General features: G+C 45.6%; 1 protein-coding gene across 5 annotated transcripts in view; it reads left to right on the forward strand.

Moving 5' to 3' along the window:
- The window catches only part of STXBP4 (syntaxin binding protein 4), a 147,898-nt gene that overhangs the window by 108,899 nt on the left and 19,327 nt on the right, over positions 1-19,672 (forward strand). For 4 of the 5 annotated variants that reach the window (XM_077923953.1, XM_077923955.1, XM_077923957.1 and 1 more), the window contains one exon: positions 5,937-5,994. The exons of the other annotated variant lie outside the window; for it this stretch is intronic. In XM_077923953.1, coding sequence (XP_077780079.1) covers positions 5,937-5,994 — 58 coding nt within the window. The remainder of the gene's footprint in view (positions 1-5,936; positions 5,995-19,672) is intronic. 5 annotated transcript variants of the gene reach the window in all.

Below are 19,672 nucleotides of genomic sequence, written 5' to 3' on the forward strand. Positions count from 1 at the left end.
GACACAGAATTGACCTGAACCTCCATGGACAGCTGCAAGTCCCAAATGACCCCCAGGTTGTGCACCTGGTCCCTCAGGATCATAGTTACTGCATTCAGGAACAGGGAGTCCCCCACACTTTCCCATCCCCCAGAAACAGTACTTCTGTCTTGTCGAGATTCAACCTCAATCTGTTCCCTGCCATCCACCACCAACCACCTCCAGATACTCACATGGGACATTCACTGCTTTCACTGAAGGGTCCATTGGAGTGGAAAGCTGCCCAAAGCGTTCTTAACCCAAGGCGCACATTCCCTACATAGGCTTCCCGCAGCCCCAGAAGTGGATTACATTCGTATCCCAGGGCAAAGTTCACAACCCGGAGCACCTACCTCCGGATTTGCAGAGTTCGTAACCCAAAGCATTCATAACCCAAAGCGTCCGTAACCCGAGGTACCACTATAGTAGGAAATGGTGCTGAATTTGGTCATCAAGTTGCCAATTCAGAGTGGAACAGTGCGGAAAAAGCAGGAAGAGTCTGGGTAGGCTGACGTGTGCTTCTGTATCGTTCCATCTGTCATCACTTATTTACTTGGCAGGTCCAAGCTAAATGTCTGAATCGCCTCTGTCGAAGAGCGCTGCGTTTGCAGGGAAATGAAAACACCATCTTCAGCGCTTGGCCTGCCACATAACTCAGGCACGCAAGTCACCGCTTCGTGTTGCGGTCCTAAGCGAGGGGTGTGCATTTATGAACAGGGTGAAGGAAGGCCAGGCAGGAGTACCAAGGCAGCATTGTGTAAGCAGAGTAGGATGCTTACAGCCTTGAAAGGAGTGCAAAACAGGCACAGGATGTATGGATTGCTATTGAAATAGTATGGAATGATGTCATGTGGGGTGCGTTTTCCAAGTCAGTATAGTATTATGGCAGCAGTTCTCAACCTGTGGGTCCCCAGATGTTGTTGGACTACAACTCCCATCACCCCTAGCTAGCAAGGCCAGAGCTCAGGGATGATGGGAGTTGTAGTCCAACAACATCTGGGGACCCACAGGTTGAGAACCGCTGTTTAATGGGCTTTTCATCTTTATTTCCTGCTGGAGAAATACAACTCTAAACATCAGAGGAGCAGTAGGCCAAGCAGAGTGGTATAACCTGTGGAACTTCTCATAAAATCATAGAATTGTAGAGTTGGAAGGGACCCAGTGGTCATCTAGTCCAACTCCCTGCAATGTATTGCTGCAGCCTAACACGGTGAATGAAGTCCATTCAGCCACTGTGTGCTGCTGGCAAGGGAGGAGGAATCTTGCCATGTCCGCAGCACTTCACAAGCGCTCTGAACTCTCCCCAGCTTGAAGAAGAAGAAGAGTTTGGACTTAATATCCTGCCTTTAACTCCCCTTAAGGAGTCTCAAAGCAGCTAACAATCTCCTTTCCCTTCCTCCCCCACAACAAACACTCTGTGAGGTGAGTGAGGATGAGAGACTTCAGGGAAGTGTGACTGGCCCAGGGACACCCAGCAGCTGCATGTGGAGGAGCGGGGAAGCGAACCCAGTTCACCAGATTACGAGTCCACCGCTCTTAACCACTACACCACGCTGGCTCCCACACAAAGTGCAGTGCTAAGTCTCGTAGAGGTGGCGTGGAAACGAGAAAGCAGTGCTAGAAACTCAAAATATATAAGCTAAGCACCAAATGGCCCCTTAAACCCTTCTTAACAGTTGCCAAAATGGAATTTCCTAGCTGCCATATTTGGGGCAGACGGCTCGAAAGTCACGTTTTTGGTTCCTGAAATTCATTCTGATTGTGCAGATAAAATATCACGGATAGAATTCTACAGGATGTGTTGCTTGTGTGCGAAAACAGTCAGGATCCGAGCGTCCCCAGGCATGCGCCTCCAAATGGTGGAGACATCAGGTGTCACCCTGGCGCCAAGGCATCTTCGCTCGCTTGCAAGCAGCCGATAGCCAGGTGCAAAACACTCCTGTCAAATTTCGAACGCTGAGAGAAGGTGGCCCTTGACACTGAAGTGGACTGGTTGCCACACTTTTTTATTTTAAAGAGAGAGAGCCTGATGGATCTGTGGCTTGTCTTGCTTCTACTTGGCTATTTTCTTTCTGATGGGGAGGTAGAGATCTCTGTTGGGTCTGTTGTTGTGTCACGACAACGGGCACGTCACTTGCACAAACAAGTGAAAATACATTAGCTTGGTCACTCCCGCATTTCATCCTAAGCAACTATTTGCTTTCTCACTTAGCTAACTTTCCCTGGAAATGCTTGCATTGCTTGGTTATTTATAGCCTGCGTCAATCGCCCAGTTGAAACCAAGCTCCTTTCTCCAGACAGAAATTCAATCAAGGCTGGAATATTATCACGGAGGAATTTCTTTTCAAATTGGCACTTGGGGCACAAAGCTACAAATTAAGCTGTGCACTTGTAACTCCGTGGCTTTGTGCGCTTTGGAAACAGTCTGCGGCGCACAAAAAGCCTGCAGAAGCTTTCAGGGCCCCTTTCCGAGAGTCGGCTGAAAGCAAAGCGGAGGGGGAAAGAGGGTTGTTTTCCATCAACAGGCTTTGTATAAGTTGCCAGCATTCCAGTCTGTAAATGCAGCCCTTTGTCAAATGAATAGCAAGCTCGTAAGGAGTCAAGGTCTGGGTTTGTGTACACCAGCTGAAATATGTACGCTCATGAACTGCGCGATGAAACATTTCCCTCGCTTCACGAGGAAATTCGCGCTCGGTGCAGGAGAAAATTAGATGCTGTCTGTAGAGCAAGCCTGCAATTTGCGTTTCCAACTCTTTCGCCTTGGGAGCAGGATTGGCACTCGAAGCTGGCGTCAGATACCTGCTGGGGCCCACACCCCAGGAAGGGGGCCAAAACAAGCCCCCCCCCCAGGCCTGCTCCTCCTCCTCCTTGCTCCCCGTTTGCCTGCCATCTTCTTTTTTATATAAATTTATTTATTTGGTTTTTCAGATTAAAGTTTTACAATCACATATCCAGCACACAACATAAAAACAAGATTCCAAGGAATCTCTTGGACTTCCCTCCTTCCCTTTGTAGGTCGTATTTTTAATCATTTTCCCCGCATCTTTCCTGATAATCCAAATCTTTTACATCTCCACTGTGTCCAAAATTCACCATTAAACGACAAGTGTTATTCCAATCCTACTAATGGTTTTAGCTTTTTACAATGGTTTTTAAGATAGAATCATAGAGTTGGAATAGACCACAAGGGCCATCAAGTCCAACCCCCTGCCAAGCAGGAAACACCATCAGAGCACTCCTGACATATGGTTGTCAAGCCTCTGCTTAAAGACCTCCAAAGAAGGAGACTCCACCACACTCCTTGGCTGCAAATTCCACTGTTGAACAGCTCTTACTGTCAGGAAGTTCTTCCTAATGTTTAGGTGGAATCTTCTTTCTTGTAGTTTGGATCCATTGCTCCGTGTCCGCTTCTCTGGAGCAGAAAACAACCTTTCTCCCTCCTCTATATGACATCCTTTTATATATTTGAACGTGGCTATCATATCACCCCTTAACCTCCTCTTCTCCAGGCTAAACATGCCCAGCTCCCTTAGCCGTTCCTCATAAGGCATCGTTTCCAGGCCTTTGACCATTTTGGTTGCCCTCCTCTGGACACGTTCCAGTTCATCAGTGTCCTTCTTGAACTGTGGTGCCCAGATAAAGTATACATTTTCCCCATTCCTTATTAAAATTTTGGTCTTCCTGATCTCTGATTCTTCCGGTAGGTTTGGAATAACACTTGTAGTTTATTGGTGAATTTTGGACACAGTGGAGAGGTAAAAGATTTTGGATTATCACAAAAGATGCAGGAGGAAATGATGAACAATAGGACCTCCAATTGGAGAACAGTCTTTACCAAATGTGTCATGGGCTTTGAAGACACTCAGACTCAGGACGCAAGGGAGAAACGCGCTAAGAGGAAGGAACGCTTGGCCAACCCTCACCGTGATCAACTCCCACCCGGAAACCAATGTCTCCACTGTGGAAGCATGTGTGGATCCAGAATTGGCCTCCACAGTCACTTACAGACTCATATTTTAAACCGCGTTTATGGAAGACAATCTTACTTGGCTATGAGTGATTGCCAAAGGAGGAAAGTCTGAGCGATTCCTTGGAATCTTGTCTTTATGTCGTAAGTTGGATACATGACTGTAAATTTTTAATTTGAAAAACCAAATAAATTTAAAAAGGAGTCCCAACAACATCTGGAAGGCCCACAGGTTCCCCAGCACTGCTCCTAAACTTACCTTTTCCTGAGACCTTTGGAAAAGGTAATCTTTGATTCTTCAAGAGAAGTCCGCGATAATATTGTCATGGCTGGAGAGGCAGCTACCAAAGAAGCAAGTGTCTGATTTGTAATTATTGGGGGGGGGGGGTGACAGTTTGCCACTCATTTTAGATGACACCATTATATATGGTGACACCTGGCTGTTTAATAATCAGACAGTTCTCAGAATTCACGCTTCTGGCTGTGTATTGACAGCTTCTGGGATCGAATCAAGTACTTCATTGACAGTACAGTGCTTATGGCTGCTGAATGCAATTATTTTGAAGGACACTTTACTAAAGCATAAAAAAACAGGTTTACAATCAGGGCTTTTTTCTTTCTTTCTTTCTTTCTTTCTTTCTTTCTTTCTTTCTTTCTTTCTTTCTTTTGAGCCAGAACTTGCCGGAACCTAGTTCTGGCACCTCTCAGGTGGGCGCCATTGCCATTTTAAGAGAATGAGGGAGGAGTTTGTGATGAGTTCCAGCACCTCTTTTTCTAGAAAAATAGCACTGTTTACAATTATTAAACGAATTGTGGTGTGTGTGTATACACACATGCGTGAGAGTGCTATTTCATTTATTACTTATACCGCACCCATCTGGCTGGGTTCCCCCAGCCACTCTGGGCAGCTTCCAACAAAAAAAATAAAATACATTAAAACATCAGTCATTAAAAACTTCCCTAAACGGGGCTGCCTTCAGATGTCTTCCAAAAGTCAGATAGTTGTTTATTTCCTTGACATCTGATGGGAGGGCATTCCACAGGGCGGGCACCACTACCGAGAAGGCCCTCTGCCTGGTTCACTGTAACTTCGCTGCTCGCAGTGAGGGAACCGCCAGAAGGCCCCCGGAGCTGGACCTCAGTGTCCGGGCTGTACGATGGGGGTGGAGAGGCTCCTTCAGGTATACTGGGCTGAGGCTGTTTAGGGCTTTAAAGGTCAGCACCAACACTTTGAATTATGCTCAGAAACATACTGGGAGCCAATGTAGGTCTTTCAAGACCAGTGTTATGTGGTCTCGGCAGCCACGCCAGCAAGATTCAGCTGAAAAAAGACACATACACACATATATGGAAAATCATTCAAATATACATATAGATTCTCTCTCTGTCTCTCTCTCACACACATATTTCTTGGGGCTCTGTCAGCTGACAGACCTGCTGTCCTTGCAGAGACTTGTAGGATCACTGAGATTATCTGGGGAAATTTGACTTCAGGCACTATACAGACTATCGAGGGGGGGGGGGACACCTGAAAACGGGAGCTTTCTCCTGTTGTCCCTGTACTGCAGAATGCCATTCTCTCTGCCATTTGTGAAACAGCAAACATCAGTTGCTTCACTTGTCTTGCAGAGACTTCTCTTTTTGCCCATGCATTCCCTGTATCAATTTTCCCCCCTCCTTTTATATATGCTTTTATACTGTTGCATTAGTTTTAGGTTGTGTTTTTTAAAATGCATATCGCCTCTATATTGTACCTAATGTATATGAATATTGTCATAAATAATAAATAACTTATTATTTATTGATTTATACCTAACTTTTCATTATCGGAGTGCATATTTATAACAGGCGTCCCTTCAGAAATGCAGATCCATGTTATGCTTGAAAGGGCTGACTGAGATTTGTGATGGGTTTTTATTTTGTCCCCCCCCCCCCTTTGACATCCATCTAGGTCTGCCTTATGGATGGGAAGAGGCCTATACAGCAGATGGAATCAAATACTTCATCAAGTGAGTAGCACTATCAACTGTTTGAATGCAATTAATAGCATTGTCTGGAAAACAGCGGCCAACAATGTTTCTGTTAGTAGGGAGTGGGGTGGTTAAAAGGCTTCTGGCAATATAAAAATGCGATCTACATGTGAGGTGCATGTTTTAATAAATGTGGTCACTAGGGCTGGGCGATATATCGTCCCAAACCTGTCTGAAGTCCATATCGTGATATCAGTTTCATAATTTTTGACCTGGAAATATACCGTATTTTTCGCTCTAAAAGACGCACCAGACCACAAGTTTTTGGAGGAGGAAAACAAGAAAAAAAAATATTCTGAATCTCAGAAGCCAGAACAGCAAGAGGGATCGCTGTGCAGTGAAAGCAGCAATCCTTCTTGCTGTTGTGGCTTCTGTGATAGCTGCGCAGCCTGCATTCGCTCCATAAGACGCACACACATTTCCCCTTACTTTTTAGGAGGGAAAAAGTGAGTCTTATAGAGCAAAAAATACGGTATCTCAAATCATGACATTTTTGTCTGTGTGTGTGTATGCCAATGATTTTTCTCGATTCCTGCAGCCCCTGTGACCTCTGCCAGCACAGTTCTCCCCTGCCTCATGCAAGGGGCAGCGGATCGCAGGAGGAGGTGCCACAAAAAATTCACTGTGTGGGGAAAACCGTGAAGCCAGCCATAGCTCCATCCTTCGTTCAGACATCGTGATACTGTGAAGTTTAGCTGTTGATATATCACGATGTTGAAAACCAGATATCGCCCAGCCCTAGTGACCAATGTGTTATCTTTCATGCAGGTAGCAAAATCAGCCTCCAGCTGAACTGCTCTCTGAATTATAACAGCAATGCATATCTGTAAAATTAAGGTGCTGAGCTGAAATGTAACTTCTTAAGTTTAAGTCGTGACAGTTCAGTCAGCGGGACTTTGGTTACCAAACTGTTGGAGCACGTTCCTTTGAAACACCAAACCGTTGGAAACACAGCTCCAGTCTGTTCCTTTGAAGCACCAAGATAAAAACTAATTGAATAATATCTTGCTGGGTTCTATGATTGTGGTGGTGGTTTTTTTTTGTAATATACCGATAGTATAGTCAAAGCAATTTTCTCATGGGGAGACACGAAATCGGAGGGCTAAACACTCCAGTCACATCAATAACAGCTATGCTAGAATAAAATTGGAATTATGACATATCGTGAGTCTCACTGCCAGATGCGAGGTGATTTTAAGATCCTTGGCATAACCTGATATCCTAGTTGACCCAACCTCTCTGTTGGCTTGTCACACCTTACCCCTCCTCTAGGTGGGTCAGTATTGAGAGGGCAGCTGTGCCTCATCATGCACTTCAGTACTGGTTGTAGGCAAGGGGTTTTGGCACCCAAATAGTGCAGGCATTGCTATAGGAGTCCAGATTTTTCCTTTCACTAAAAATAGTGCCAGTCTAAAACATTATGTTGCCTGAAGTGAAGCCCAAATGGTGGACACAGAGAGCACACACTACGTTGCTTCATCTGGAATTATTATTATCATCATTATAATAATAATAATAATATAATAATAATTTATTATTTATACTCCGCCCATCTGGCTGAGTTTCCCCAGCTACTCTGGGCGGCTTCCAATCAAGTGTTAAAAACAATACAGCATTAAATATTAAAAATTTCCCTAAACAGGGCTGCCTTCAGATGTCTTTAAAAAAGAAGATAGCTGCTTATTTCCTTCACATCTGAAGGAAGGGCGTTCCACAGGGTAGGCGCCACTACCGAGAAGGCCCTCTGTCTGGTTCCCTGTAACCTCACTTCTCGCAATGAGGGAACCGCCAGAAGGCCCTCAGTGCTGGATCTCAGTGTCCGGGCTGAACGATCACATTTTATTTGTAAAAGCCTTTCTGTATCACTCAGACACCAATTCCTGCCTTCATCTAACACACACCCTCCCATGTTGCCAACTGAGACAGCTAACTTCACCAGATGGGTGGGGTATAAATAATAAATTATTATTAAATTATTATTATCCTGCGTTGTAAACTCAGCCCCGATTGAAAGGTGCATTGCAGTCACAAACGTGGATATTATTCAATCTATCATTGCTATACCCAAAACTCATGTAAAATATATCTATGACAGGGATGGCCAAAGTTGGCGCTCCAGCTGTTTTAGGACTACAATTCCCATCATCCCTGACCACTGGTCCTGTTAGCGAGGGATGATGGGAGTTGTAGTCCCAAAACAGCTGGAGGGCCAACTTTGGCCATGCCTGATCTATGCAGTGCACAAGATCTCGAAACCAAAACAAGGGTAGCTAAACAAAATGGAAGGAAAACACGTGGAAGAAGCCGAAGAGCAGAACAGGTTTGCTTGGCAAAAAGAGCAAATTATGTTCCTGAGGAAGCTTGCCGAAATGAGTGCCTAAAACTCTCATCCAGCTTTTGTTTCACTAGGTAAAGAATCCCATAACCCCAAGACCACCACACTAAATGCACAATTCATGGTTGAGGACAATCTAACACTGTCAGGGACCACCAGATGTACATCGCTGGTGGATTTCAAAGATCAGGCCACAGTACAAGGAAGAAATGTGGTTTTTAAACCACATTTGAACATTTTAGTGGGGCTAATAATGCTTGTCTGCATACAGCTCCAAGGCTAGGTGAAAAAAGATCACTCAGCTGCTCGGCATCTTTATTTGCTTGTTCCTATAGAAGCAGTGATGCGGGTGGCGCTGTGGGTTAAACCACAGAGCCTAGGGCTTGCCGATCAGAAGGTCGGCGGTTCGAATCCCCGCAATGGGGTGAGCTCCCGTTGCTCTGTCCCAGCTCCTGCCAACCTAGCAGTTCAAAAGCATGCCAGTGCAAGTAGATAAATAGGTACCGCTCCGGCGGGAAGGTAAACAGTGTTTCCGTGCGCTGCTCTGGTTCGCCAGAAGCGGCTTAGTCATGCTGGCCACATGACCTGGAAGCTGTACGCCAGCTCCCTCGGCCAATAAAGCGAGATGAGCGCCCCAACCCCAGAGTCGTCTACGACTGGACCTAATGGTCAGGGGTCCCTTTACCTTTACCTATAGAAGCAGTGATAGCATTTCCTGATATAATAATAGAATGGTAGAGTTGGGAGGGATCCCAAAGATCATCTAGTCCAACCTCCTGTAACACAGGAATCTATTTGCCCAACGTGGGGCTTGAACCCACGACCCGGTAGAAGAAGTTCTTCCTAGGAGGCAGGGCTGGGGTGAGAAAAGCTGAGGTCTCTGCCTGTTTGCTTGCTTGCTTGTTGTGTATGTGTGCCTCCCTGCCTGTCTTTCCTTTGTCATAGTCAATAACAAGGCATCACTTCAAAATGTCCAATATGCTCAGTGTTCTAATAGAAAACTCGCATCATCAAAGGGAAAAAGGGGGGGGGAGATTAAGGGGGAAATATGCATATGTGGGGAAAGTGAGACAATCTGTGCAAACGAATTACTTTTAAAGATCCCTCGTGAGATGCAAGCCAGAGCTGACATTGAGAAGATTTTGCGGTAACACACCATCTGAAACGCAATGTCAGATTTCACCAAAACTTGAAAAGGGACGATCCCCTGGGGAGAGGTTTTTTTTTAAAAAAAAGAAACCTGCAAAGAATTAAGATCCAGTCCTATTTCCCCATTTGTTCTTTCGTCCTCCCCCAAATTAAAGGGTTTCCTTAATCATTTTCTTTTGAGGCGGGCTGATCCTCAATGAATTTCATAGATGCAGGGCCTCTTGAGATGAATCAAATGGACTTGAAAGAGAACTGGCAGCTGTAGGAGGATCTTTAAAGAATTTCAAGTGCCGTCTTTGAAAAGACTTTGTGTCTCATCAGGGCCTGGTAGCAACTTGAAACGAGTGGCATATCTCTGGAGGGTTCTCCACATACCCAGGACTCTCAGTATGAGAGAAAGTTTTATGCAGGCAGCCCCACTGAAGAAAATATGTACCTGCTTACCTTTGTGTGCGTGTCAGGCCCTTGTGCGCATGGGGAAGCCAGGGGATCAGAGTGTTGTGGCATCTCCACTATCCTGGTTATTTTCAGCTGTTACTGCCTTGCATTGTCTGCTTCTTCTTAGGATGCCATTTCTCGCATCCTTCTTGCCTTCCTGAGTCTGGTACCTGTGCTTCCTTTAGCAAAGAAAGAGAGCACACAGTTGGTCAGTTAAAAATGGTTTCCTGACAAACTCCTCAAAGGTCAGATTCATGTGCTTTTCCACGCAGCAGCAGCAGGAAGAAACAGGCAGTATAACTTCGGTTCCCAAATGGCAAACGTTTCAAAATTATTTGTATAGAAGCACCAACGTTGCTTGCTTAAGCCACGCAGCCTAAACTTGGTGCATCCGGCTTAGACTGCCTTGCTAGTAGCATGTGGAATGTGTGAGAGAACAAAGAGTTTGGTAACCTTTCCTCCCAAGGTGAAATGAAGTGACCTAGCTAAGCTGGGCAGGACAGCCTACTCTGTGGTCTTAACCCTTTCATGGGTATCCCACACACCTACACCACAGGCTCCCTCCATTGGCTGGAATGTGACCTGCATCCTAAATGCATGATCTGTGCCCTGCAATAACCGTGGCTACAGATTACGTGTTCAGCATCTATGCATAGTGGGGGAGGTGTGAACATATAGGGCTCTGTGCACAGTTAGTGACTGAAAGCCAGGGAGTAGGGTCAGCAAGTTCATTTCCGCCCTGGCCCATTGAAGCAAGGCAGCCACCCCACAACCCTAGTGTGTTGTGACCCAGATTTCCGCAAGAAAGCCTCTGTCTGGTGACAAAGGTATCCTTTCTCCGGAGGAGAACATACTTGGAAATGCTTCTGATCAGATGATCCCATTCAATGGGCTTTAATATAACTGTTGTGTATTTAAATAGGGATTAGTGGAATGGTTGGTACTTAACCGCACTCCTGCTAATACTATAACCCTCTTGTACTGCTTGGCTGTGAATTTTCAATCCATTCTTTCGCTCTCTGGTATTTGGAAGAGCGGCAGTCATGAGGAGTTTAGAACTATTTTGCCACTGGTTTCTTTCCAGAGCACAAAATTAGATACAGGAACGTGTCTTGGTTGTCATGACAATCATAATTCCCCCAAATCTCTCAATTCCTGATCTGCACTGCATCTGAATCCTCTAAACCTTATTTGGTTCTGTGCTTTGCTCCATATTGCATAGGAACTGGAGGTGGCTGTGGATTCATTATAAGTTCACACCATGCCCCTCAAAAAAGGGGGGGGGGAGTATTTAGTTCACTGTGGGGTAATGGGGTCCTTTAAATGTTTGGTTCAGTACCAAGTACGTAGCCAATAGCTTGAATCTATTAATTTGGGTAACCGTTAATTGAATGCAATAAATGCTCCAGGAGCATGGCAGCTGAACATCCCATAAGCCTGGAAGAGCATGCTGCTTAAGTTTCTATAAATATCTCTGAAGCAGAGTGGTGTAGCAGGATGAAGCGCTGCATGAGGAATCAGAGCTTAGAAGGAGCTCAACCAGCTGGTTTGTGTTGTGTTGCATGCGACAGTGGAGCACATTCGATGTGGATAACAGACAGGAATGAAACATTTATACAAAGACATGCTGATGATGGGGAAAACATTTCTGATCCCTGTGAGCTGGAACTGATAAAAACAATAAAACATTGAAGCATTAAAAAAATACAAAACCCAACCCATCCAGCGTAATTCATAAGGTCCCTCATGAAGTCAGATTCTATCTCTACTTGATCATCCAATTTATGGAACATTATTTTGACCGATTCACATGACAAGAGCCACACAGTAACGTCCAAAGGTAACAGCCACACAGCTCAATCTGGCATTATGATTTCCCGGGTTCCAAGCAGTTTTGGAGGTCAATAATGTGAGGGACGTGGGTGGCGCTGTGGGTTAAACCACAGAGCCTAGGACTTGCCAATCAGAAGGTCGGCAGTTCGAATCCCCACGACAGGGTGAGCTCCCGTTGTTCGGTCCCTGCTCCTGCCAACCTCACAGTTCGAAAGCACCCCAGCGCAAGTAGATAAATAGGTACCGCTCCGGCGGGAAGGTAAACGGCATTTCCGTGTGCTGCTCTGGTTTCGCCAGAAGCGGCTTAGTCATGCTGGCCACATGACCCGGAAGCTGTACGCCGGCTCCCTCGGCCTATAGAGCGAGATGAGTGCCGCAACCCCAGAGTCGGTCATGACTGGACCTAATGGTCAGGGGTCCCTTTAACTTTAATGTGAGGCAGATTCTTGTCTTCCCTCAACCTCTGTGAGCCCAGTTTGACAGGTGGACAAAACTGCATAGTTCAGTAAGGATGGGCTTAGAAATGTGTTATCAGCTCCTCACAACCTTTCTGAACCCTTTCTGAGCAGGACCATACAGCCGTCATAGGATAGGTCTTCAGTGTCTTAGAGAAGCCTGTGCTTTTTCTTATGCCTAGTAGAATATATTATGCAAAATAGGGATACGGGTGGCGCTGTGGTCTAAACCTCTGTGGTCTAAAGCCTCTTGTGCTTGCCTATAGGAAGGTTGGTTGTTCAAATTCCTGCGACGGAGTGAGTTCCTGTTGCTCTGTCCCAACTCCTACCAACCTAGCAGTTCAAAAACACGCCGGTGCAAGTAGATAAATAGGTACCGCTGCGGCGGAAAGGTAAACGCGGTTTCCGTGCGCTCTGGCTTCTGGCGTTGCTGGCCACTTGACCCGACAAGCTGTCTGTGGACAAACGCCGGCTCCCTTTGCCTGAAAGTGAGATGAGCGCTGCGACCCCATAGTCACCTTTGACTGGACTTAACCGTCCAGGGGTCCTTTACCTTTATATAATAATAATAATAATAATTTATTATTTATACCCCGCCCATCTGGCTGAGTTTCCCCAGCCACTCTGGGCGGCTCCCAATCAGTGTTAAAAACAGTACAGCATTACATATTAAAAACTTCCCTGAACAGGGCTGCCTTAAGATGTCTTCTGAATATCAGGTAATTATTTATCTCTTTGACATCTAATGGGAGGGCGTTCCACAGGGCGGGCGCCACTACCGAGAAGGCCCTCTGTCTGGTTCCCTGTAGCCTCACTTCTCGCAGTGAGGGAACCGCCAGAAGGCCCTCGGCGCTGGATCTCAGTGTCCGGGCTGAATGATGGGGGTGGAGACGCTCCTTCAGGTATACAGGACCGAGGCCGTTTAGGGCTTTAAAGGTCAGCACCAACACTTTGAATCGTGCTCGGAAACGTACTGGGAGCCAATGCAGGTCTCTCAGAACCGGTGTCATATGGTCCCGGCGGCCACTCCCAGTCACCAGTACCTATTACGCAAAATAAGTAAAGGACGCAAATTATGTGCACAATTTATGCAGCTCATGGAAACTGGTTTTTCACGCTGTGGTTTTGGATTGTCTTAGTGGAGATTAAGGTTTCAGACATGTTGTTGTATCCGTTCTGCTCATGTACCCCCCCCCCCCACGATGGCATCCCCTATTTCTCACTCTCAGATTTATTCTGATTTGCCCTTTCTGTAGAAAATGCAATACGTTAAAAAAAGGGAAAAAAGAAGAAGTGCTGGCAACAGTCCATTTGCAAGATCTGAATAACCTGCTGACTATATTAATCTCCCACCTGGACCCACTCTAAAGAGCATGTGGGAGGGAGACAATTGCAAAGCGCACATAGTTTTGAATGGGCTATATTGCAGGCCCAGCAGCAAAGAACATAGTAGCCACACCTGCACGTTTCGAAGCAAGCCACCGCAGGCAGTCTCTTCTATCCTCCTACCGTATTCAGCTTTGCCATATTGTCGCTCAGCATCATGAGACTAACTCCCCAAAGTAGGCAAGGTCTTGCTATCCTCCCACGCCCGCCCACCGCTTGCATATGTGTAAAATTTCAAAGGATTTTTGCCCCTATCAAATTTGCTTTGCTATCTGCCTTAACGAAACAAAAAAAAGCAAGCTCCAGCTCTTTCAAATACACTGTCTACTGTCAGAGGTAGCAATGTTTTAGGTGAGTATTCCTCGAAGCCACTGTTCAGAATAACGCTTCCTGTGACCTGGAAACTGCTTTTAAAGTGAGGCCCTTTGCCAAAGAAAATGTGAGTTGAACCCCTAATATCTTAAGGGTTTGTTTTTTCTACACAAACATGAGAGAGAGAGAGAGAGAGAGAGAGAGAGAGCCCATCATTTGCAAAAACGTTTGCAAGCCCTACCAGACTTTGAAAAGAAATATCAGTGCCCCTTTTCTTTTGCAAGATGCTGGTCAAAGTAGCTGAACAACAACAACAACAACAACAACAACAACAACAACAACAACAACAACAACAACAACAACAACAACAATTTATTATTTATACCCTTCCCATCTGGCTGGGTCCCCCCAGCCACTCTGGGCGGCTTCCAACTAAACACTAATATACAATAACCTATTAAACATTAAAAGTGTCCCTAAACAGGGCTGCCTTTAGATGTCTTCTAAAAGTTTGGTAGTTATTTTTCTCTTTGACATCTGGTGGGAGGGCGTTCCACAGGGCGGGCGCCACTACCGAGAAGGCCCTTTGCCTGGTTCCCTGTAACTTGGCTTCTCGCAGTGAGGGAACCACCAGAAGGCCCTCAGTGCTGGACCTCAGTGTCCGGGCAGAATGATGGAGGTGGCGACGCTCCTTCAGGTATACTGGACCAAGGCCGTTTAGGGCTTTAAAGGTCAGCTCCAACACTTTGAATTGTTCTCGGAAACGTACTGGGAGCCGGTGTAGGTCTTTCAAGACCAGTGTTATATGGTCTTGGCGGCCACTCCCAGTCACCAGTCTAGCTGCCGCATTCTGCATTAATTGTAGTTTCCGGTTCACCTTCAAAGGTAGTCAAAGCTTCAATCCCATGCACAATTTCCCGCGAGTAACTCCCACTGAATGTGGTGAGGCTTACTCATGAGTAAATATGCCTAAGAGTGGGCTTTAAAATAACAAACCCAACAGCATGCAAAACTAGGGATCCAAAGCAGACTTAACTGACCCACAGCAAATGGATCCCGGTGCTGATTGGAATATGGCTCTGCTATGGAAGCTGCAGCCCACCAGATCACTGCAAGATGGCCCAAGGCTTTTATTTCCATTTATTACCTTCCCTTCACCCTAAAGCTCCCACCTCCTTTTCACTCTGCCATAGCCCCCTTAGTGATTCTGAACATTTTATCATTTATGAACCATCTCAAAGTGATTTCACAATTTCAGTAAAACCATATACAGTGGTACCTTGGTTCTCAAATGCCTTGGTACTCAAACAACTTGGAACCCAAACACTGCAAACCCAGAAGTAAGTGTTCCGGTTTGTGAACATTTTTCAGCAGCCAAACATGCTCCGTTTTGAGTGTTACGCTTCCGATTTGAGTGCCACACTTGCGTTTTGAGTGTTATGTTGAGGTCTGTCTGTTTTTGCTGTTTATTTTGAGTTTTTGTTTTGCGGCTCTTTTTTTGTGACTGTGTGGAACCCAGTTTAGCTACTGGTTGGTTGATTGATTATGTGACTGCAGTACATTGTTTATTGCTTTCATTTTATGGATCAATGGTCTCGTTCGATAGCAGAATTCATGTTGAATTCCTGTTTTAGGGGTTGTTTTTAAAAGTCTGGGACGGATTAATCCATTTTGCATTACTTTCTATGGGAAAGCGCACCTTGGTTTTGGAACGCTTTGGTTTTGGAACGGACAGAATGGATTAAGTTTGAGAACCAAGGTACCACTGTATAGAACAAAAGAATGGATAAAAACATTGTGAAATGGTTGCATATATAAAAGTTTCAAATTCAATGCAGGTTCTGACCTGGAAAAATATCTGTTGAAAAAAGAAAATCTTAATATATACTGGAAAGACAGTAGAGGTTGTGTCTGTCTGTCATATTATGGGAGGGGGTTTGAAATGGTAGCTGCCACCACACCAAAAGCCCAATTCTGACATCAGGCAGAATGGACAATCCTGATAAGATGCTGTCTTCAGCTGCCCTCTCCCGCAGAGCAGAGTGATCCGTTGGGTATACAGATTGCATATACCGTATTTTTTGCACCATAACACTCACTTTTTTCCTCCTAGAAAGTAAGGGGAAATGTCTGTTCGTGTTATGGAGGAAATGCCTACGGGTGGCATGCCTACGGATTTTCCTCCTCTAAAAACTACGTGTGTGTTATGGTCGGGTGCGTGTTATAGAGCGAAAAATACGGTACTTAAGCAGTGTATACCAAGGCCTGTAAATAAGCATGTATCCCTTTTCATGGGAGATTCTGGCTGCAATAACTTGAAAGACCTGGAGTAACCTTATGTATCTTGAGATGCCGTTTACAATAGGTAAACAGGCTCTGCAGTGTTAGAAAGGCAAAAGAAGAGTGGAGGTTCTGTTGGCCTTCTCTGAAACCATCAGATACACAGGGTTGTCTCCAATGCTAGTCTTACCCAGAGTAGACCCACTGAAATTAAAAGTCATGACCAACTCAAGTCCATTCATTGCATTGGGTTTACTCTGAGTGGGACCAGCACTGAACACAACTCATAGCATCTCAGTCATTCTGAACACTTCAGATGGAATCAATGAGCCTCCTCAGCCATTTAGTCTGGTCCTAATCAGGACTCCCTTTGCCCCTCATCCCTACCAATGCTTCACCTAACTAAGGGGTGGAAAAACTATGACTCCAACTCCCATCAGCCCCAGCCAGCATGACTAATGATCAGGGATGGTGGGTCTTGTGGTCCAGCCAGCAACATCTGGAGGGCCAGATGTTGGCCTTCCTTAACATAGCTGCTCCAGACACCCTCTCTTCTGTTTATCACAAGAATTGGTGGTCATTGCTGCCACCGCCAGCCTTTTTTCTTTTAAGTCACTGCTTCCTTGCCTAGCATCTGGTTCTTGAGGATTCCTGGTCCATTTTCCATAGCATTCTGTCCTTCCTTTGTTCCCTTGTTGTCCCAGCACAGCCCAGGTACCTGCACCAAGGTGGAATGGCTAATGGTCAGGTGAGCCTTGCTGGCCTTCTTCATCCTCAACGGGTGTCTCCCCCCCTTTTTTTTTTAATCCAGAATTCTCCTGTGACCCCAGGCCAACTGGCTACCAAATAAACAGAAGTTATTAAAAGACATGTTGATGTTTAAGGTCAAGCCATCTGGTTTTGATTGTAGAAATAAGTAACTTCCCAAGCTGTTGGCGTGTTCTGGGTCCCTTCAAATTGTCTCTGCCAGCTGCTCCTGAGAGAGATTTACTGTACTTGCTTCACTTTTTGTTCTTTTGCTTTCTTTGGACCTTACATCCCCCTTCAAATCTGGAAAGCAGAAACATTGCGATGAAGACGAAAGTGATTTAATCCTGCGAAGGGTAGCAAAACCAGCCCATCTCTTGCTTCTTCATAAGGCAATACTATGTTTGTTTATCACTTTTGGATCTCACCCTTTCTCCCAGGAGCTTAGAGCTCTTCCATAAAACGCTCCATAGCACTAAGAGCCAAACTACCCAGTTGTTGTGCAACTCTTGCTGAATAATATTTCTGTAGTCTGCAGGAGATGCACTACATGTTTCAATGATCCCTCCCATCAAGCTCCTTTTGTACGGAAACTTCCCATGTCACACGTAACACATACCGTATTTTTCGCTCTATAGGACGCACTTTTTCCCCTTCCAAAAATGAAGGGGAAATGTGTGTACGTCCTCTGGAGCGAATGCAGGCTTTCGCTGAAGCCTGGAGAGCGAGAGGGGTCGGTGTGCACCGACCCCTCTCACTCCCCGGGCTTCAGGCAGCTATCCGCAAGCCTTCAGAGCGTGGCAGGAGTTCCCGTTCCCAGCCCCGCAAGCTCTGGGAGTGGCGGCGAGGTTGCGCGCAATCTTGCCGCCGCTCCTGGACCTGTTTTGGGGGCTGGGGTCGGGAGAAGCTCGGGCTTCCCCTGCCCCAGCCCCACGGCTAAAAACGAAGCCAAGAAAGCCAGCGGGATCCATCCCGCTCGCTGTCTTGGCTTCTGCCAAAGCCGCGCGCAGCCTCTCCTGGCTGGAGAGGTTGCGAGTGGCTAAAGAGGAAGCCAAGACAGCCAGCAGGGTGGATTTTTTCCCTTTATTTCCCCCAAAAAAACTAGGTGCGCCCTATGGAGCGAAAAATACAGTAGGTTCTCTTGTAGCCTTCCTGACATTTAGGGTGACATTCAGTGTGCTCCTCAGACTAGACCCACTGAAGTTAATGGACATGACTAACTTGCGGTCATTGATTTTCATGGGTGGGATTCATCTATGTTGTTGTGTGCATGGAACAAGGTCTGCTCACACAACAGGACTTCTTCTTCCCCTGCAATCCATAAATCTGCTCTGGCAGGTTGGGGGGAAACTCCAGAACTGGTCTAGGGACTGCACAGGGAGGAAGGCTTGTTGAGGAAGCAGACCTTGTTCCCCACATGCGTGCCACACTTGAATTGCACCCTGTGGGTCTGCTCTGAGTAGGACTTCGTTGACTACAAGCCTTGGTTTTCTTTTTCTTTTTTTGAAGTAATTTTTATTTGGTTTTACAAACATGAAATTATAACAATGCAAAATACATCTCCGCACTTAGAGATTCCTCCAAATCTCTGAACTTCTCACCTTCCCTTCCATGGGTCCTATTGTCAACCTTTTCAACTGCATATTATTCAATAATCCATATTTTAAGTCACTCCATTTTGCCACATTACAAATGTTATTGCAATCCTGCTAATGTTTTCATCTGCTTACAGTGGTCTCCCAGATAAGTTACAAATTTCCCCCATTCTTTCTTGAAGTTTTTGTCTTCTTGGTTCCTGAGCTTTCCGGACAGTTTTGCCATCTTAGCATATTCCAGCAGCTTAATTTGCCATTCTCTGGTAGGGACTTTGTCTTCTTTCCATCTTGGGGCTAATAACATCCGTGCAGCTGTCGTCACCTACATTAAAAGTCTTTTCTGCTCCTTTGGAATATCGGTACCTATAATTCCTAATAGAAAAGCTTCTGGTATTTTTATAAAAAATATTTCAAACATTTCTTTCAATTCATTATATATCATTTCCCAGAATGCTTTTATTACCTTCCACATCCACCACATATGATAAAAGTGCCTTCTTTTTCTTTCCTTTTCCAGCAGGTATTTGTACTTGTCTTGTACATTTATGCTAATTTACTAGGAGTCAGGTACATCATTTTCATATAATTTTCTTTCCGCATACGTCAAGTTTCTCTAGAAGGAAGGAGGGTTTCATATTGCTTTACATTTGCCCATAGATAGGTGCACAGAGAGCATTAAAATATGCAGTGCAAATCTATATAGTCTGACTAGCTCTATGCCACATGATCCTATTGATTTTGCAGCTCAGTCCTAGGCTTGGGGGCGATGTGGTGCCCCAGCCTTGGTTTTCTGCTTGAGAGCAGGCATCATTCTCTACCAAGCTCCGATAGCATGTGCCGTGATGCTCACCCAGGCGCGAATCGGGTTGGCGTTTTGTGAAGCATCAATACACTGTAGCACTGCAGCAAGTTAAGTATTGCTAGCAAACCCAGTGTTCGGCTTACAGAAAATTAACAGTGTAGCAAAGGACATTTGCTAGCTAAAGACTGGGTTTCGGGATGTGTGCTTCAGGAGAAATAGAACAGTTCCGTTTCCAGCTATTCAGCTTTAGCAGAAACCTTGGTCGATCTCGACTTACTCCTTTGGTCCCTACACGAAAGCCAAACATGTTTGCATAAATGATCAG

The sequence above is a fragment of the Podarcis muralis genome, chromosome 2 (genome assembly GCF_964188315.1).
Source record: "Podarcis muralis chromosome 2, rPodMur119.hap1.1, whole genome shotgun sequence".
NCBI classification, from domain to species: Eukaryota; Metazoa; Chordata; class Lepidosauria; order Squamata; family Lacertidae; genus Podarcis; species Podarcis muralis.